This window comes from Triplophysa rosa, linkage group LG22 (genome assembly GCF_024868665.1).
Source record: "Triplophysa rosa linkage group LG22, Trosa_1v2, whole genome shotgun sequence".
Taxonomy (NCBI): domain Eukaryota; kingdom Metazoa; phylum Chordata; class Actinopteri; order Cypriniformes; family Nemacheilidae; genus Triplophysa; species Triplophysa rosa.
The window spans coordinates 18558917-18580087 of record NC_079911.1 but is presented as its reverse complement, the minus strand read 5'-3'; the positions used below and the strand labels follow the sequence as shown (position 1 = coordinate 18580087).

Genomic DNA, 21171 nt, shown 5'->3' with positions numbered 1-21171 from the left:
AGTTTCCAAGGCTCCAAACTGTCGAACAAAAATAAAACTGAGGTGGTTTAAGATTGTTTTCCCAGGTTAAATGAGTTTAGGACACTTGTCAAGCTGTTAAACCAACTGTCTGAAATTCTAAACATCAGCTCGGCTTAGATGAATTTATTCAGCTTATACATTCAGTTTTCACAGTGATGCCATGCAGAAACCATTTCTTTCTTACCTTTTAATGGTCTGAAGAACTTTTTCCCCTACAGAAAACCTTTTGTGCAACAGAAACAGGCATGTTTTAATGGAAGCATACAGCCCAACAAAGAAACTTTTACGATTATTTTCTTTTAAGAAGCAAAACACCTGGATTAAACATTCAGCATAGAAATAGAAATGAACAATCCATTCATCTTTAAAGCTTTGTATTGCTGGTCAAATAAGGTTTATGGTTATGCAAATAACGTGCAGATATGCTTCTGGAAAGCCACGATTGGGTCAAGTATAAATAAACCCAACCGTTGGGTTGAATCAACCTAGAAAATATCCATATTTGACCCAACCATGGCTTAAAGTTACTCAGTATTTTTACACTTTAAAAAAATGATGGGCTATTTTTAGATGTGTTGGGTCAAAAAGAGACGAACCCAACCGTTTGGTTGTAAATGAACCTATGCTGTGTTGTTTTAACCCATTTTCGGGTCCGATATAAACCATTTTCTGGTTATTATAACCCAATGGCCGGGTTCATCTTTTTTTGACCCATGCTGCTTAAAAATAATCCATCATTTTTTGTCTTCATTGTAGGAAAACATGAACACTACAGAAGCATTTATGTGGTAAATGCTTATCTTAAGTTTATGGTCATGCAAATAAAGTGCAGATACCCTTCTGGATTGTTTTAAAGCCACATTTGGGTCGAGTACAAATACAAATAAACCGTTGGGTTAAATCATCCTAGAAAATGTCCATATTTGACCCAACCATGGCTTAAAGTTACTCAGTGTTTTTACACTTTTAAAAACCGATACGAACCCAGCCGTTGAGTTGAAAAGGGACAAACCCAGCCGTTGGGTCGAAAAGGAACGTACCCAGCCGTTGGGTCGAAAAGGGACGAACCCAACTGTCGGGTCGAAAAGGTACGAACCCAGCTGTTGAGTCGAAAAGTGACGAGCCTAACCGTTGGGTCGAAAAGGTACGAACCCAGCCGTTGAGTCGAAAAGGTACGAACCCAGCCGTTGAGTCGAAAAGTGACGAGCCTAACCGTCGGGTCGAAAAGGTACGAACCCAGCCGTCGAGTCGAAAAGGGACGAACGCAGCCGTCGAGTCGAAAAGTGACGAGCCTAACCGTCGGGTCGAAAAGGTACGAACCCAGCCGTCGAGTCGAAAAGGGACGAACGCAGCCGTCGAGTCGAAAAGTGACGAGCCGAACCGTCGGGTCGAAAAGTGACGAGCCGAACCGTCGAGTCGAAAAGGTACGAACCCAGCCGTCGAGTCGAAAAGGTACGAACCCAGCCGTCGAGTCGAAAAGGTACGAACCCAGCCGTCGAGTCGAAAAGGGACGAACGCAGCCGTCGAGTCGAAAAGTGACGAGCCGAACCGTCGGGTCGAAAAGTGACGAGCCGAACCGTCGAGTCGAAAAGGGACGAACCCAGCCGTCGAGTCGAAAAGGTACGAACCCAGCCGTCGAGTCGAAAAGGTACGAACCCAGCCGTCGAGTCGAAAAGGTACGAACCCAGCCGTCGAGTCGAAAAGGTACGAACCCAGCCGTCGAGTCGAAAAGGGACGAACGCAGCCGTCGAGTCGAAAAGTGACGAGCCGAACCGTCGGGTCGAAAAGGGACGAGCCGAACCGTCGAGTCGAAAAGGTACGAACCCAGCCGTCGAGTCGAAAAGGTACGAACCCAGCCGTCGAGTCGAAAAGGGACGAACGCAGCCGTCGAGTCGAAAAGGGACGAACGCAGCCGTCGAGTCGAAAAGGGACGAACGCAGCCGTCGAGTCGAAAAGGGACGAACGCAGCCGTCGAGTCGAAAAGGGACGAACGCAGCCGTCGAGTCGAAAAGGGACGAACGCAGCCGTCGAGTCGAAAAGGGACGAACGCAGCCGTCGAGTCGAAAAGGGACGAACGCAGCCGTCGAGTCGAAAAGGGACGAACGCAGCCGTCGAGTCGAAAAGGGACGAACGCAGCCGTCGAGTCGAAAAGGGACGAACGCAGCCGTCGAGTCGAAAAGGGACGAACGCAGCCGACGAGTCGAAACGGGACGAACGCAGCCGTCGAGTCGAAATGGGACGAACGCAGCCGTCGAGTCGAAAAGGGACGAACCCAGCCGTCGGTTCGAAAAGGGGCGAACCCAGCCGTCGGTTCGAAAAGGGACGAACCCAATCGTCGGGTTGTAAATGAACTTTTGCTGTGTTGTTTTAACCCATTTTCGGGTCAGATATAAACCATTTTATGGGTTATTATAACCCAATCACTTGGTTCATTCCTTTTTGATCCAATGCTGCTTAAAAATAACAATAAATTTTTGTCTTCATTGTAGAACAACATGAACACTACAGAGGCATTTATGTGGCAAATCCTTAATGTACATGTAAATGAAGATTATATGGTCACATCCTCACCAAGTCAACGAACACAACAGGCCTCCACAGTTGGAATCATTCACGGTTGCTCTGACAGACCAGATAAGCACATGAGCTTTCAGAGAACAGCATCTGCTCAGCTCCAGACAACAAGAACAAACTGCCATCAGGAGCCGGATGCACTGGAACATCCCATCAAACATAAAACAGAACACAATGTCCTTCAAAGCATTTCACCCGAACATCAACATTGTGCCATCATTCACCCTCATATTATTTCAAACCAGCATGTTTGTTTGTTTGTCTGTCTTTCTTCTGTAATGTTAGGCAGCTGTGTTCTTTTTTTATAATGACAGTAGACGATGTCCAGTGCTCCAAAAAAAACAAAAAGCAAAATAAAAGTCCATGCAATTCATACGGGTTTGGAATAACATACAAGTTGCTTTTGATAAAAGTCGAATGCATAAATGTAAACGCAGACTTTTGTAATCCAGTCAAACACGTGTCACACACAGACAGGTGGCGATGAAGGCTTTGGGTGGCCAGCACAGGTGGTGTGAAGGTGTATTTATATCATCAGAAGCGTGAATCTAGCTCGACGTCGCTCATTACTCTGTGATGGTGTATAAGTGAGAACGCTCTCCAGTAAGCAACAAATTGATCCGACCTCTGCAGTTGAGACACGCAGCCGACACTTTGACGCATAAAAATCTCTTCATCCAGAATGATTTAATCCATTCTCCGCTCCCCGGAGATGAGCGTGTAAAAACTACAATCATTCATATTTATGAAGCACAGGACACAACAGCTGAGATGCAGACTGAGACTCATCTCCCTCGTACACCCGGAGGAAAATCAACCATGGTTTTATTCGAGTAGAAGTGTGGTAGACGTGTTTTTGGCAGATTGATTTCCTTTTGTATTAACAACTAATATTATGGTCAAATGGTTATTGTAAATACTGAATGAAGAATGTTGAAAGGATAGTTGACATTTTTGGGTGAACCATCCCTGTAGAAATGAGTTATATTTTGGTCTGTTCTTCACACAGAGCTGTCATTTGATTGTGACATTTCACTGCTCCTGGAAACTGGTCTGATACTTTATGGAAAAATCATCTTGGACATAATCGTCAGAGTATCACTGAGAAACATGCTGTAAGAGGTCAGTGGATGAGTAATGATGAATGTAGATGTACATTTTTCCGTGCACTGTTCCTTTAAAGTCCCCGTGAACCGGAAGTTGCGATCGTTTCTACTTCCGTATTTTCAAGCATTTCTGTGTGAAATGGAAATTTCTAATGAGAAAATTGTGGGCGTGGCTTTCGTCTTTCTCTGCAAGTTGATTGGGTGTATAAAAACAGCCGTTACATTTAGAAATGGAACTGGCAGCAGACCGACAGTTGAAGGGGAGGAGTTAACGAATGCTCAGATTTTAACTGAAGATTATAAGGGCACACAAATTTTTCAAAGAGAATGACCCACATTGATAAACTATTTACAATAAACGCTGCAATGTTTCATGAAAAAATAGGAATTATAATTTTTAATTTCACTGGGTCTTTAAGTGAAACCTAACTTTGCACTACACTGGTCTGATCAATATTAACGGCAGCGCTTATAAATGATCAATATGAAAACTGAACTGAGACTTACAGCTAAATTTCCAATGACGGAAAACCAGCTGTCTAAGGGTTAGTGCTTACGTAAAATCTTTTGAGACGACGAGATCTCAAGAGTTCAGAATGAGTCAAGAGGCACGTCCGAATCCAATGTTTGCGTTACTTCCTGTCTCCTAAGACACCTCCATCTGCCTCTGAAGGATGTCCAGAAGTGTTTCTCGGAGCTGCCTTAATGCCCAACGCTGCCTCAGAAGTCATTGCCTCATGAGGCAGCGAGGCAACAAGTCAGCTGCTTAAGCTTTGTCTGAGCTACATCAACACTGCCACCCAGAGGAAACTATCAAACTGAAAGAGTGTAGACATAGAGGCATTTCATATAAATGAAACATCACCAGAGTCAAATATTTAAGTAAACATTTTTAAATCTAATACAAGTAAAGATTGTTGTTTTGATGCCGTTTTTTACTGGAGAAAAATTCATTTGGTTCTGGATTGAAGCGTTTGGTTTTTCATCAAAAATCCTGTTTTCATTTATACAGTACTGAACAATCTTTACCACATTTAATATTTGTGTAAAACACTTCCAACACTTAGCACTTGTTATTTTGTTTATTTGTAAGATTGCTACGAACCTATGGAACCTAATGACATCGTGTTAAATGTGATATTCACAAAATATGTGTATATCAGCAATTAAGATGAAAAAGTCTACCAGAAAAGTTTTTACCAGAGGTTTTCACCATACTGATAGATCAGATGCCAACATTTTGATGATTTAAATATCCATGCAAACTTTCTTACTTTAGAACTAGTTACACCCAACACTGCATATGCATCACATAGACAGCACCACAGTGTCCTCTAATGGCCAACAAAACAGCAGCAGGAAATGACATCACACTCTTAGTGTTCTTTTATTTAGCATTTGCAACTATTTAATAGATTCCCACAATACAGACAATAAATACATCAAGGCCCTCCTCTACATCATATTCATCATGTGTAATAGCTGCTCCATGTGTTTCGGTATTTACATGCTTACATTATACTAAAAACCAACATGTTCAGAGCAATGTTTAAAAAACTAAAATGACTATTTACGTGCTTTGCAGACGACACTTGTAACATCTGCTTGAGAGATATTTGGAACGTGTCATTCTGTTCCAAAATATTTCAGCTCTGACAACATGTAAAAGGGTTTTCCTTGATACTATTCAACACATATACAATACTGTACAATCCTAAAATTATTCATATGACCATCATTATAATACATTGATGTTACAAGCTGTGCACATTTTATCCTATATATACAAAACCCAAAGCATGGGCCGGTACCAAGCGTTTATCCATCTTGGAATTGCAATCTTGCAATCAAAAAAAAAAAAACACAAACGCACACACGCTATCGCAGTTTCAAGCTTTTCGCAAGATGTTTCACGTTGCTTTGCTGCATAATAATAATACGACTCAGAATTCTGATAATGTAAAACTGCCAGACAAAAAGGTCAAAGGTGGAGAATAAATGATGGGAGGTAACATTTTGGATTCTAATCATCGTTTCTGGGGTCACCGAAGGTTTTGGGAAAGGAATACTGGGGCTGTCGTTGCGTTTCTGTGGAATGCTTGATGTGTCAAGAAATGATGCGTTTGACAAACAGGAAGTAGCCGGCGCAGGTCAGACTAAAGACCACCTGCAGCTTCTCAAACTCTTATGAGATGCTTCACAGTTTGTTTGTTTGTTTTACACGCAACGGACTTCAACAGATTCCTTAAGCAAATCGAAATAATCATTCTGTAAATGCACAAGCTTGTCGACTTGGGAAGCCTAAAATCGACAAACATCAGCAAATATGAAAGTGGAAAACTGATTCAAAATCCAGTATTGTGAGAATGTAATGTGACTATACAAAAGAAGAAAAGTAGATTTAAAAAAATAAACATTTAGGGTTTTTTTTAGATCAAATTCTCACATCATTCCACAAAACCTCCAAAAATGAGGTAGCTGGTGTGTACGTGTTGGCTACTTTTTCAGAATTGTCCTTCATTTATATACCGAAAGGAATCGAGTATTATTAACTCCAACAAATGCACAATGCAAATTTTCCATGAGTGCAAAAATGAAGATACAGTTACATTTACAGAAAACGTACAAATATTTTAAGCAAAACTGCAATATTTACTTTAAAAACGTATCGAATACCAGGAATTCTCTGAAGTCTAAGTTAAAAGTCAATATGAAAAGGATGTTTAGACATTTTTATCTATTGATAATGTTTTGCAGTAAAACGCTACAGGGCCGTTATGGATAATACTTCAGCTGAAAATCAATTTCCAGTAAGAGGACAATCATAATTAAATTTTCCTTGCGATGAATTGCTCACAGATGTCAAGAAACATGTATTAGGACACTAAATTGGGTCACTTTTCATGTTGACTTTACAACTTGAGACAAAGTTGTATGATTGACAGTTACTAAAACTACTGCATAGAAAACACACAGACGCAGTCAAGCCCCGTCAATGGACGCTAACGTTACATCATTACATTTTAAATGCACAAGCCCTTTCAAATGTAATGGATTTTGATTGGCTGTCAATATTTTATCGTTGATCAGCTAGAAAAAAGTGATCCAACGTTATCGTTCAACTGAATCATTCTGGTTGTGGACTCATTCTCATATCATTTTTAACACTTTATACTGTAGTTATTGTCCTTTGTGTAAACAGGGCTTTATACATACAGTATAATATAACTAACTGTCTTGAAAGAACTATGTTAACATGAGTACGGCAAATCTCCTCTAGTGTCTGAACACAAGTGGCTCAGCGTGGAGAGTTTGGCTATGATACTGCTCATGCGACCGGCTTCATTTCGAATCTATTCAACAGGATATGTGACTTTAAGGCTTGTGTTTACTCAAGCACTGCAGACAGCCAAGCAATCAGTCTGCCGATACTATCATATTCATCTCTAGGAATGAATCTCACAAACCCGTCAGGAACATGGCACATCTCGCCCCAAAATCAAAAGACATTTTGCATTAAGAAAAGCTTTAAAAACCTAAAAATGTGTTTTGCAATGCATCTTGAAATTACTGTGACTATTTTGGACAGTATGGTAGTATTTGTGATGTCTTTATTGTGTGCCGACTATCAAAAATGACTAAAAATATGCTTACTAAGATTTTGTATTGTAATACAGTAAAACAATGACACCAATAAGAATCTAGCAAGAATTATGATGAATAATAATGCACAATGCAAATAAATCTCAACGGTCCTTCATTTTCTACAAAATGTGGTTTCTTTTCATTTTGGGGTGAAATGTCATTGTGAGAATTCTGCTGTATCATGAATCTCACTGACGGTGACAATATGCTTCAAATCATAATATTCTCCATCGACGACATCTTTTACTGCAATTTGCCCAAATATCTACACACACGAAGCGCTCGGCTTTAAACTTCAGAAAAATCAACCAAACCAAAGGCATCCAGGTTCCTCAAGAACCAGCCAGAACGCAAGCGCGATTCTTTCTACGGCCCATCCGATTCCACTTATAATAAAGCCCTTAATGTGTCGATTCAGTTTGATGCAGAACACTGTAAAATGTTCAATAAAAATCCTCTGAGTGCAAAACTTATACTGACCATCACCATTAAAAACAACAGAGTCAGAAAAATAAATACATAAGCCACGGGGCGTTTGTCATGTGTTAACCAGCTTATCGTTTCTTTTTGTGTGCTTGTCACACATTGCTGTCCTCCAGCAAGGGTTCGAAGTCTTCATCGCTCCCGGGCAGCGGGGTGTTGGTGTGGGCTCCAGCCAGGCAGGCGCTGCTCTTAAGGGTTACGCAGGGCGTGGCCGGTGGCGTGGGGAGGTCCGGTATGAACAGAGCTACTATAAAAGCAACCACAACCGTGCAGGCGCCGAGGAGGAACGGAGGACCGGGGATTGTCGTCTTCTATGCAAGAACACAGATGAGAGGAAAATGACATAACAGGTAGAATTTACAAGAGGTGGATGAGATACAGGTGAGAACGCTGTTGTACCTCATTGGAGGTTTGGAGAGGGATGGAATAATCCGCTTCGATTGGCGTTATGCCGTTCAATTCGACATTAAAGAGGAAGAAAACGAAACCATAGAGTGCAGGACCCAGACCATTACAGAGACCTCGAATACCAGTGATCATTCCCTGAACCAGCCCTGAGGAATAAACAACACAGATCAATCAGTCTACACCCAGAATATCATTACTTTAAGATTGAAAGTGTCGCTGGGGTTTAGCACGATTCACAATGTTTTATCAATACCATGTTGCTGATTTACCCTGTTTGTCTGGATCTGCGCTGCGGGACACTAAAGCGCTGACGGCTGGAAACGTAATGCTGGACAAAGCGGCTACAGCGCCGGCCGCCCACATCATCCTGAACAACATGACAAACCACTTCAGATAATGACTCCATAAAATATCAAAGTCATTTTTTAAAGTAGAACTGCACGACATCGAAGAAAAACGTGTTATGGAATACGGGTAATGGTTTAAGTTTAAGAAAAAATTAATCGATTTACTTGCACTCTCGTGGTTTGAGATATATCTAATAATAGTATAATTAAGTATTCAAAGTAAACTTCGACTCGTGTGAGTAGCTTATTAAATACTTTTTTGGCATAGTTTTACATACGGTCGCATAATATTCGATATAAAAACAATATTATTTCATTCGAAATAATATATAAATAGTCAAATAAAATTATAATGTTCGAATTTCTTACAAGTATACTTGTATAAAAATGACCAAACTAGTAGTAGTTAATTCATAAATTGAAAATGTGTATTGAAGTATTGAACTTGTAAGATGTCAGGAAAATGTACGTTCACTTGTATGAACTAGTTGTGTGTGTATTCAACGTTTCCAACTGGAACGTATAGATTTATAAACTTAAAATTACACCATTTTAGTCCCAAGTAGTATTGATATAGTATAGTATAGTACTAATACACTTGTTTAAGTATGCTTATGGAACACTTAGGGTCGGTTTCCCGGACAGGGCTTAAGCCTGGTCCAAACTTACATGTTAGAGGTGTCTTGATCAAAAACAACTTACACTGACATATCTTAAAATATATCTGTACAATTGTTTTGTTTCCAGATGCACACAGTAATGTTTTGTTTGTAAAGTATGTTTTTTAAAATGACAATATACTAATTTAACTAAGGCCTAGTCCTGATTCAAAATAATCCCTGTCTGTTAAACCACCCCTTAAAAGTATACTTTTATAAACTTAAAATTAGACCATTTTAGTCCCAAGTCATATTGATATAGTACACCCACTAGTATACTACTAATACATTGCATGCTTATGTAGTATGCTTGATTAAGTGTGCTAATGTAGCTACTTTCTACATACAAGTATAGGCCTACTTAAAAATATGCTTGAAGTATACCTAATAAATCAAATGAACAAAAGAGTTTGAAAGAGAAGAGAATTTTCATACAAATTAGCCAACTCGTAACGGTTGTCATAATATGCATATTGTGAAATTTTTTCATTTTGATCCTTTTATTTAAACAATTTTGATATTTTGTGCAGCTCTGATTCCACATGTCAAAAATATACATAAAAACAAAACCACTTACCACGGCTCAGAGCCCAAACCGTACCAGGCCAGCTGAAGAATCTGGAAACCCAGACCCAAAAGAACGGTGTTCTTGTTTCCAATGGTTCTCATCAATAAAGTGAGAAACAGAGTCTGTCATGAACACAAGAAAGCAGATATTAGATATATCATTCAAATCAGACATGCTGATAACAAATAAGCCTATTCAAAACGAAATGCTCTTTTACAAAAAAGTCTAGAATACCGTAATAGAAAGAATACCGTGGTATTACACCACCGTAGACATATATAGCTTTTAAAAGCAACGCTGTCTGCTCATTGCAGCCCTGCTTTAATTTCATTAGCTCTACCTGTGAACTTTTAACGGAATTCAATTCAATTAGATTCATCTGTTAGAGGCACTTTCACAAGACGTCTCGCCAGCCCGACGACGCGAGCAATAAGGCAGAGTGAAGAATATTGCCTCAATTAAATACCTGCGCCAGGATGGAGAGAATTCCCACCACGCCGATGAACACCGCGATCGTTTTGGGCGAGAAGTTAATGACCTGTGAGACAGAGAGATAGAAGCACATCCCCATCAGTTTGCACCGGTGAACCCGAATCGAATGAACTCTGTTAGGTCCAGTAATGATCCGTAGCAGGTCTATATTTTATTTCATACATACTGAAAGCTAATAGTGAGTAACGGTTCACATGCTACAGAAACAGAATTATTTTTAGTTGTAAGAAAAATGCGATAGGTTGCATTTTAAAGTTGCTGCAGCACAAACATTCTAACAGTCGCCATGCGGTCATTCCAGTGAATTAATTGAGGCAAACAATAGAAGGCAATAAAAATGAGGATTCAGTCATTTCATAAATTGCTCTGCCGGAAAACCGCTGATTAAAATTGAATGCATGCAGACGGCTGCTTTAATTGGGCCAACAGGGCAACACAACATACTGCATCTTTACGCTTTTTCATTAAAAGCGTAACATAAATACAGTACCTGGCGTAAGTAGAGGAAAAAGCTGGAGTATTGGCCCGCCTCTGGGAGATACGACAAAAATACTGTTATACAAATGAGAAGAACTGTTGTGTCCTGTCCAACCTTCCTTAAAGACTGTGAAAAAAGCAAAAGAAATCAATGGAAATGTCTGATTTCAGCAATGAAACATTGTTATAAATGTATTTTAATTCATCAGCAACCATATATTTAATATTAAGCATTTTATTTGGAACGTTTTTATATTTTGTTACATTAATATCGAGTTCTTACAGCGAAAGGGTCGGCTTGTTCCCATGATATCGGCGCTCCCCAGGTATTCAGTCTCATCTTATCAGGCAGAGACTCTGGCACGGCCAGCTGAATGAAACAGATGTCGGCCAGCGCGATAAGCGTCGCTAACAGCACCACCAGATTGTCACCGTAACTGGCCGAGAGGTACGCGCCGATGGCCGGGCTCGTCACAAGACTCGCTGCAAACGTCGCAGAAACCTGAAGCCGTGAAACAGACAGCGAGAATGAATGAATGAACTTTTATTTTGCTTGACAAACCAAATATTGTTCTGTTATATGTAGCAATATTCTTCTGACATCTTTTCAAAATGTATCACTGGAGAAGATTTAATAAATGGCCCTTACGAGTCCGTACGCCGTACTCCTCTCGTGCACATCCGTAACGTCTGCGATGTACGCAAATATGACGGAAAAGGTGACGGAAAACGCGCCGGACATGGATATCATGGCAAAATACCACCTGAATGCAATAACACAAACGGAAACAAGAGATGGCCTTAAAGTGAGATTTCTACGAAATTTCCTCATGACTTTTCTTTATATTGATGTTTTTAGATTTTTTTTTAGATCTTACCATGGACTGAGTCTCATAAGAGGTATGGGGGCACAGGTGAAGAATACAGTGACCAATAGAAACGATCGTCTGCCCCACACGTCTGATAGGGCGCCGATCAATGGCGCGCTCATAAACGACAACAGACCCTGATGAACAACACAAGCAAAATCATCCTGACGTCAACCACCACAGATTCGCTTGAAGTGTATAATGTAGTCAAGAACATTTACCTTCACGCCCTGAATGAGGCCGTTTATTAAGAAAGTGTGTTTGGGGAATGTTTCATGTAAAACCTGCAAATGAAAAAAAAGATTTGTAAGCGACAAGAATTCAATGCAGTACTCACTACAGGGTAGAAAATATACTGTGTTAAACTTGAGCAAGACGTTATCACATATGCTTTTGTAGTGCTTAAGAGCTTGAGCGAGAGTATAAATCACTGTCAACTTTCTTTCTGCAGAACAGAGCATCTGGGACATTCTCCACGGACAGTTACAGTACGTGAGGGTGAGTAAAAGGGTGAACTGTTCCTTTAAGGAATTAAAAGCATTTATCATGACAAGCACAAGCTCAGAATATTAAGAAGTTAAAGGACTCACAGTCAGCATGGGCGTCGTGAGGAGACCCCAGGCAAAGAATTCTAGAAAAATGACCACGACGGCATGATATACGCTGGGCTTTCCAATTCCCTGCTGGACCTGGAACATTAGAAATATCATGAAGCTGAACGTGGCACGTTTCCAAAGACTACAGGTTTCGATGGGAACCATCATTGGTATTCATGTGGGGTCTCTGGTTAAACAAAAGCTGGTGCCAAAATGTCCTAATCCAGCACTAACAGAACCGTTTTTATGACTTGGCCTTAAATATTCACTCTTACCATGCGATAGCTCATAATTTACACTCGTTCATTCGGCAGAAGATTTTATCCAAACAGACATACAAATGAGGGAGATTTTGTCTTTGGAGACAACAAAAAGTCTGCTAAAACTATTTTTATAAATCAGGTTCCATGTAAAGTTAAATAAATGTAAAAAAAGTTGGTCAAATTTTTCCAGTGTTGTTACGCAAACTGTAATTGTATTTCAACTACAACTTTTATTATACGTTAAATTTAAAGCGATAGTTCACCCAAAAATGAAAGTTCTGTTATCTTTTGTTCACCCTCAGGTTGTTACAAACATGTATACAATTCTTTGTTCTGATGAATACAGAGAAAGATATTTGGAAGAATGTCAGTAACATAACAGATCTCACCCCCCATTTACTGCCATAGTAGGGAAAAAAATAGTATGGGAGTCAATGGGGGAGGAGAACGGTTTGGTTACTGACATGCTTCCAAATATCTTCCTTTGTGTTTAGCAAAACAAATAAATTGATACAGGTTCGGAACAATCTGAGCCGGGTAAGTAAATGATTAAAGAATTTTCATTTTGGGGGGAACTGTCCCTTTAATAAGTATGTGCTCTAGCTGCTATAACAAGTTCTTGTCACAGCCATACACCAAGGTTATTTTAGTTTACTAAAATTACAATTTTGAAAACATTTCTGTTCATTGAAATCAAATCAAATATTGACCTAAAATTATTGGAAAAACTTACTAAACTAAATGATAAATTGAAGTGGTGCCTCAAAAATAAACTGATATAAGTTTAAAGCACTAAAATAATAATAATAAACCAAAACTTAAATAAAACTAAAATAAAAATGAATTAATCTTATATAGCAAAATAACAAATCAACAAATAAATTATAAAATGACAAAAGCATACAGCAAAATTGCTAAAACTAACTAAAATTAACAAAAAAACTAAAAGTATAAAAGTAATAGCTAATTTAAAATATTAATAAAACTAAAATCAAAACTATAATAACTATGCCATACACGATCTTCTATTTCTAAAGAACAAAAGCAGTGTTATGAGTGACACACTTGACACTTTTACACACGTAACACCGAGCCCTCGGTGACGTCGATGATAAATGAGTGAAACGGTCTCCATGACAACAGACTGCGCTGTGAGAGGTGAGACTCGTGCGTCAGTTCTTTTTTAATTTATTCATTGTTTATTGGATAAAATATAAAACCATTTTGGCTTTACCCGATATACTCAAAGTACAGTCAGAACTAAAATAATACACGCAAAAGAAAAGCATTCGGCCTGGGGTGCGTCAGCACAAGTGTGCGCGCGCTCTTGCGTCTGTTACGTAAGAGACTGAACTGCTTGGATCGGCTGAAGTAGCATCTGTTAGCTTTACTCACGACCAAACGACAAATCACACGTGACAGGCGTTAAAACACGATGAGATATGTCTAAAAATACCATATATGAAATTTGGCGATACATATAATGAAAGACAGCTCTTAAACCCTGTCACAAATGTACAACTGGGATTTTCCAAGCTAACGTTAGCTGAGATGCTAACACCGCTTCACGCGCATAAATCTACATACATTTACACAATATTGTATATACATTATAAGGACAAATATAATATAAAACAAGGTATATCGAGGTGTTTTATTCGACGTGCATTTAACGGATGCTGTTGTACGTTAGCTCAAATAAACAAGACGTCAAGGGGCGCCCGATGAAAGAGTGTCAATGGCATGTTAGATTTTACATTCAATACCGTAACGCAACGCATGCTCGGGTCATGTCTTACCGGGTTGTCATGCCTCATTATGATTTTCTTGACCAGCACGACCTGGTTGGTGTGTTTTGGATCTTTCTCTCCCTGGGCCATCATCATCTCATCAGATCTCACACGAGTCACATAAAATCCATCCTGCTGGGTGCATATCTTCGAACCACCGCCTCCTTCCAGCTTTAACACGGAGGTGAAACCGTCTAAATATGACTTCTATATTTATAATCAGGTGAACACATTCAGTAGATACAAGACGAGACTGACAACTGTACGTCGACAAAATGATTCCACACTTTCAATTTCTCGTCTGTGCGTTGAATGCGTGAATGCAGCGCGCAGAACAGCGACCTCACTCGGCGGCGCTGCGAAGCTGCAGACAGCTGTTCCTGAACCAGCGTCATATGATGCTCGCACATAGTGTGCCGTGGAGGATAGTGAACTCAGCTGATCTGGACTCAGGACGGCGGTTCAGTTTCTCACTGGGCCAATGATAAAGGCACGTCACCGTCTATTACCTTATGAGATGATGTTTTCCTTTTTCAGATGATGTTACCAAGGCTCAGGCCAGTAGATCAAAATGAGGACGGCGCATCATTACACAATACTATAAATGGCTTGCTGTTTTTACATGTATTTATTTATCTAACTTGTTTATTTGTTATAAAATTAATGCTCAGTTTTGCATTCTAAAAATACATTTATGCATCAATTTTGACAACCTCGGGATGTTTTGCCTTTGTTTTTATTGCCCTTGGGGCATTATTTCAACTTATTTACACATACTATTTTTTTACTTTTTACCTACTACTACTACATTTACAACTTGAGTGGACGTCTGAATAGGTGACAGTGTATATGGTGCACTAGTGTAACTGTGCCATCAAAACCCATGCATATGCTGGAAATGGATTGCATGGATTCACTCCCAAACATATACAAATAAAAAATAAATGCACTGTAAGTCCGTTTGGGTAAAACCATAAATGTTATTTACAAAAGAGCTATTTGTAAGCTATTAATAACAATGCTTTTGACTGAAGCAATCCAATCTCAACTAATTATTTGTCTGGTGTGGCTTAATTGAATTAAATTGCTCTCTCTCTCTCTCTGTGAGGTTATATGGCAGCAGATCTGTTAATGTGGCGAGCTGGTGAAGTTTGTTTACCTCCATCACTAAGCGACAGGTGTGCTCATCTTACAAGCTGCTTTAGAGAGTGTACAGGTATACTGTACCTGTGAGTGAGTATATCCACTGGGACAAACCATTTAGCACACGACACAATCCTATTGATGTTCACAGAACAGAAGAACTGAATTAAGTGGAACACACGTTAATTTAACAGTAAACAGACTTTAAAATGGCCCTGGCAAGTGGACACTGGATTGACAAGGAAATTGCAGGAGTACCTCCAAGCCCGAGGTGAGCGATACAACTTTCTTTGAGTGTCTCAAACCTTCACAGACGTGATCAGGCACAAGGTGAACTAACTGTAAGTAGAATGCTCTGACAATAAATACAACTCTGATCGGCTGAATGTGATGAAAGTTTGTTAAATCTTACAGATACGGTCATGCGATTATTGTAGTGGGAAATATTGCCTTCTTGTTTGGAGGAGCGTCAAACGTAAGCACAGAGGTGTGTAAACCCGCTAAGAAAATGGCTCGTAAAGATTATTGATTCTTACATACCGGAGAGCCTTGGCAAATACTAAGAGATATATTTTATGGCTTTAGGAATATTTCCCACTGTATCTTAATGACTTCTACATGATCACAGGTATGCAATTTACACATAAAGGAATGTCTCTAAATCAGTGGTTCTCAAACTGGGGGGCCCAAGATGGATCTAGGGGGGGCCACGGATTTTGTGGCATTTTATGAAATATAGAACTTTATTATAATTTTACGCAATCAAACATCAGAAAAATAAGACCACCAAAAGAATTGATGTTCCAGCATTGTTGAATATGTTTTTGGATCAAGTAAGATTATAAATCTTTATTTGGGGGCCGCAAAGCGATGCACCCGATTTACAACGAAAAAGTTTGAGAACCACTGCTCTAAATCACCAATTTTGTCTGAATGCACAGCAAGATGTAACATTTTAAATGTGTCAGTTTCAGCAAATCGTGTGACATGGGAGCAGATGCCTCAGAAAGGAGACGTTCCCACGGCGAGAGCAGGACACTCACTGTGGTGATGAGAAGACATTCGGATAAAAATGCTTCATTCTGTTATACTGTGTTAAAAAACTGCAACAAGCCTTTCACTCTTCTCATAGTGTAGTTAAAGGAAAACTCTACTTGTTTGGAGGTTCTTCCCATCCCGAAGCTAAAGAATGTCTGGCAGGTGTCTACTGCTTTGACATTGGTATGATATATGAGATTGATCTATACGATCAAGATGGTTTGCTCAAATAATCTGTTGTGTATTTTTGTTGAGTTGTCTGTTCTTTCTCTTGTGTATCAGTGACTATGACGTGGGAAAAGCTGCCCACTGCTGGCGTGTCTCTGCGGACACTGAAACACAGTTCAGCAGCTCTAGGAGAGAATATCTATGTGTATGGAGGCATTCAGGATGGAGTCCCTACAGATGATCTGATGATGTTTAACACAAGTCAGTTAATTCAGCAATTCGCTTGGAAATTAAATTGTATCATCATCATTTACTCGTTTTTAACCCTTACGTGTTTGGAAATATGACATTGATGCGTATAACATAAATAGATATATAAAAATGATATAATATTCTTCAAAGTTTCCTAATTTTGTGTCGCGAAAAAAGAAAGTCAGAAAAGTAAAAAAAAAAACAGGAAGTTGAGGACAGTAAATGATGTATAAATAGCTCGTCTACTGTTATTTCAGTGTCATTGCATTGGATGCCCATCAAAACCACTGGCGCTCTGCCTTCAGAAAGGTATTCCTTCTTGATATAATCTGTGAATTTAACTTCACTTCGTGTTCATACGATCCATCCTTAAAAAAAAGGAATAAGAGTGAACAAGTGTGTAAATGTTTAGGAACTGAAAAGTGAGAGCGTCGTTTTCTGGCCATCTGTTTAAAACTGCTGTGAGCTGTTGTTTTTTCTGCTGAATTACTGCGTTTGAGACTCTTCGCATTCCCATGCGTCATCTATCCATCCTTATGTTTATCTGTATCTTGTGTAGATATAACCACTCACTTGCTGTAGTGGGTGAGCAGATATTCTTGTTTGGTGGTTGCTCAGAGGACGGCTCGCCCATCAAAGACATATATGCCCTGAATACAGGTACAACACAACCCGAGACGGTACTCGCATCCAAATATTTGATCTTTTTACTGCCATCATTATAGTACATAGTGAATGTTTTCTCTCTTAGAGAGCCTGGTCTGGGAACAGAGTAAAGTGAAGGGAGACTCTCCTGTGGTTTGTGCTGGTCAAACTTTCACATCACATCATGACAAGGTGATGAAATCAGTTTGAATAAAACAACATTAATTAACATAAATACATTTCTTCTGAAGAGAATGTGAATGACGTTTGCTTGGCAAAAGTGTTCTGGGTGTCACAACATCACTACTAACAGTTTTAGTGCTTCTTATGTCAAATTTCAATTGAACTGTTTTGCTTTTATTATTGTTTTTTAGGATATTTACTTATTTGGAGGAACAGTCAGTAATCCAGATGGAGCAGAATCATCAGCCAATGAAATTTACAAATTAAGCATCGGTAAGAAACACTGAAACTGAATGTGGAATACCCAGGTGTACTCTGGGTATTTTTTACATTATTCCTGTTTTATCTGCATACCACAGCAAAGATGAAATGGAAGGTACCGCTGTATGTGGGCATCCCTCCAGTCAGACGGCACGGACACACAGCGTTCATTGTCCATAGCCACGTATGTTCATCAACAAGCTTAATTTATTTACCTTTTTTTCCTTGTAGTTTGTATAAAACTATCAAATGCATTACAAAACAATGAGTGTGTCCTAACATTTGAGAGAACACACAAGTTTGAAACATTGTTAGTCATTCTTTTATTGAATTCATAAACTTGTTTTTCTTCTTCAGCTTTATGTGTTTGGAGGCAGAAATGAAGAGCAAGAATTCAATGATTTGAAGATAATGAAGTTAATTAATCCTTCGGAAAGACAGCCAGGTAAATGTCATTGTCTAGTCACCAGTTGTCATTTTATCTGAACTCTGTTCATCATAACTCGCGCTGCTCTCTGTTGTACAGTGATGAAAGAGATTCTGTCTGAGTTTGGACTGCAGGGCCTCAGTAACAGGTGACACACATCTCTCTCATTCAAGTTTCATATGAAACCTCTGTTTTTTCCGTTATTCAAACCATTTCTCTTTTAGTTTCACTCCGACTAAGATTCCCAATGTGAAGTACGAGCTCAGTCAGTCTCCAGTGACCGTTAAAAACTACACAAATGAACACATTCAGGTGATTCATGCATTTTACACACAACATAAAGTCACATAATCTCAGTATCTTACTTTAATGCATAACAAAAAGTCTTATTTTTGCAAAGTCAAAATGAATAATGATCTATTATTTAAAGTATAATATATTTGAAGTATACAAGTATAAGTGAATATGAATAAATCATGGTATTATCTGTTGGAGTGAATTTAACTTATACTTAAAAGCCTGGTTTCACAGACAGGGTTTAGCTTAAAACAGGACTAGGCCTTAGTTAAATTATAAGAATTAAGTAGCTTTTATAAAAATGTCTTAGTAAAAACTTTGCTAGTGTGTATCTTGAGACAAAACAATAGCACTGACATGTTTTAGGATTTGTCATTGCAAGTTATTTTCAGTTAAGACAGCTCAAACTTGCATTTTAGTCTGGGACTAGGCTTAAGCCTTGTTTGTGAAACCGGGCAAAAATGTGTCTAAATGGTAATCAATAATGGGAATAATAAAGCTTTCTTTAGTATATTCACTTTGCATTTCATTTTGTAATTCGAAAGGATACGATTTAAAGGAATAGTTCACCCAAAAATATTATTAAAAGATATTTTAATGAAAGTTTGTAACTAAGCCGTTTTGGGTCACCATTGACTCCCATAGTAAGACGAAAGACTACTATGGGAGTCAATGGTGACTCAAAACGGCTTAGTTACAAACTTTCATTAAAATATCTTTATTTGTGTTCAGCACAACAAAGAAATGCATACAGGTTTGTAACAACTGGAGGGTAAGCCAATGATAACAAAAATGTCATTTTGGGGTGAACTATTATCAAGATAAAACAATCATTTTATTTTCTGTAGGTGACGGCTCATAGAGATTTCACAGCAGTGCGTGATGAGGCCATGAGCATGATCCACAAAGCTTTTGCCATGTTAGATGAGGAATTCCAAAAACTAGACCGGTAAACATAATTATGTACCAAATAATTTCCTTAGCCTATTAGTTACGTTTTGAAAATAAATGAATCTGTTCTTCTCACCCATAACAGAGAGAAGGCTGCACTCGCACGGGACACAGAAGTTTTACGGAATGAGAGGGACTCGCACAATGAGCATCTCCTAAAACAGAAACAGGTCCAGTCTCATTCACAAAATATATTACATACGGCTTAAAAGAATCTATCATCAGAAGAGTTGTGTTTGTTTGCACAGTCCTATACACATGACATTGTTAGATTGTAACTTGTTCTTCACAATGGATGGTTTGTGGTTGTGATGGGACAGGAACTTCAGGACGTGTTGGAGAAACACAAAGCTCAGAACGAGGCCTGGCTCCGCGCGCGAGCAGACGAGAATGACAAGGAGAGGAAGGAGTTGTGTAAACTGAGGGTGTGTGACCTTCCAGTAACCACAAACACTCACTCCCTACAAACCAGTGATAGAGACACGCCAAACACAGCATGCTTTAAACTTACTACAAATTCTTTATACGTAATCCGTCTGGTCAGTGGAAAATTATTTTTTGTGGAACATATATGGAGATACAATGAAAATGAGCTCTGTCTGAAAACGTCTAAAAGGTGACTGAAGTAGACATTTCAATTCTCCAAAAATGATTGATGTGTAATGTTGTGCTCTATTTTTGTCCAATCAAAATGTCCCTCCCTGCCACCAATGTCTGCGTCAATTATTAGCTGTTTCAAAAACTTAAAAACAAGCCCTTCCGTATGCCCCACCCAAACGTTCTTTTTCAATAGGAAATATGTCCACAAAGAAGCTAAACTTGTCATTAAAAGTTAATTTTAGGTCAGCCACGCCTACGTCTCACGCCATGAACAGAGAGATCCTTTTGATTTTTAATCATCAATTGGTTTGATGTTCCAGGAGGAGGTGCTTCACGAGCAGGAGAGACTGAAAGAGGAGCAGTGCAACATCCAAAAACGCAGCGAGCAGCTCCTGTCCATTATGCAGCAGTTCAAAGGCATGTGAAGACACTGTCTCCATGGCAACCACAGAGGGAGACGGCAGAGTTTTGTTTGGGAAACGGCGAGATTATTGATGCCACTCCCTTTTACTGTGATTTTTGGGTTTTATCGTCTGTCTGGAGGTTTGATGATTCTGTCGTGGGTGTTAATGGATGTCATGAGATATAAAGACGACCGGATTACCAGAGCTAACAAAGAACAGCATCACTTTATGACCGGTTCAAAAGGAAAGGATGCTTTATAACAGGTTCTTTCTGAAACATAATGAATGAAATATGTTTTACGCCAGTTGTTTATGTAGGCTACAGTACAAAATTGTGAAGCCTCTGGGTCAGTGAAAATGATTGTACTGTCATGACCGCATATCACGACTTTATCTGTCCTTTACACTAACAAATAAAACATTTACAGCATAACATTTGGATTGACTTTTAACTCTGCATTAGTTATCCTAAAGCCAATTTTTATCTTTTGTTATTCATTTTTG

General features: G+C 39.1%; 2 protein-coding genes across 14 annotated transcripts; one reads left to right on the top strand and one right to left on the bottom strand.

Moving 5' to 3' along the window:
- Window positions 1-5072: 5072 nt before the first annotated feature.
- On the bottom strand, window positions 5073-14614 carry mfsd14ba (major facilitator superfamily domain containing 14Ba). 2 transcript variants are annotated; one of them, XM_057320436.1, is made up of 12 exons: window positions 14308-14614; window positions 12240-12338; window positions 11871-11933; window positions 11659-11786; window positions 11430-11544; window positions 11064-11282; window positions 10794-10907; window positions 10278-10349; window positions 9821-9933; window positions 8507-8604; window positions 8229-8383; window positions 5073-8140 (listed from the first exon to the last, which is right to left on the bottom strand). In XM_057320436.1, exons 1-12 carry the CDS (start codon window positions 14392-14394, stop codon window positions 7925-7927), a joined length of 1479 nt encoding a protein of 492 aa, XP_057176419.1. In that variant the 5' UTR covers window positions 14395-14614; the 3' UTR covers window positions 5073-7924. The 2 variants fall into 2 exon arrangements, with proteins under 2 accessions (XP_057176419.1, XP_057176420.1); XM_057320437.1 differs by having other exon boundaries at window positions 5073-8137.
- On the top strand, window positions 13638-21091 carry zmp:0000001301 (rab9 effector protein with kelch motifs). Of its 12 annotated transcripts, none has more exons than XM_057320423.1 (20): window positions 13638-13666; window positions 15407-15527; window positions 15636-15712; window positions 15879-15928; window positions 16027-16069; window positions 16410-16488; window positions 16574-16662; window positions 16762-16908; window positions 17157-17208; window positions 17459-17559; window positions 17651-17736; window positions 17919-18000; window positions 18087-18172; window positions 18346-18433; window positions 18515-18563; window positions 18640-18727; window positions 19561-19661; window positions 19749-19833; window positions 19984-20088; window positions 20584-21091. In XM_057320423.1, the coding sequence occupies exons 1-20, from the start codon at window positions 13642-13644 to the stop codon at window positions 20686-20688; spliced, it is 1659 nt and encodes a 552-aa protein (XP_057176406.1). In that variant the 5' UTR covers window positions 13638-13641; the 3' UTR covers window positions 20689-21091. The 12 variants fall into 12 exon arrangements, with proteins under 12 accessions (XP_057176406.1, XP_057176407.1, XP_057176410.1 ...); XM_057320427.1 differs by lacking the exon at window positions 13638-13666 and adding an exon at window positions 14367-14482 and having other exon boundaries at window positions 14625-15476; window positions 15856-15928; XM_057320425.1 differs by lacking the exon at window positions 13638-13666 and adding an exon at window positions 14367-14482 and having other exon boundaries at window positions 14625-15476; window positions 15593-15712; window positions 15856-15928.
- Window positions 21092-21171: the final 80 nt, after the last annotated feature.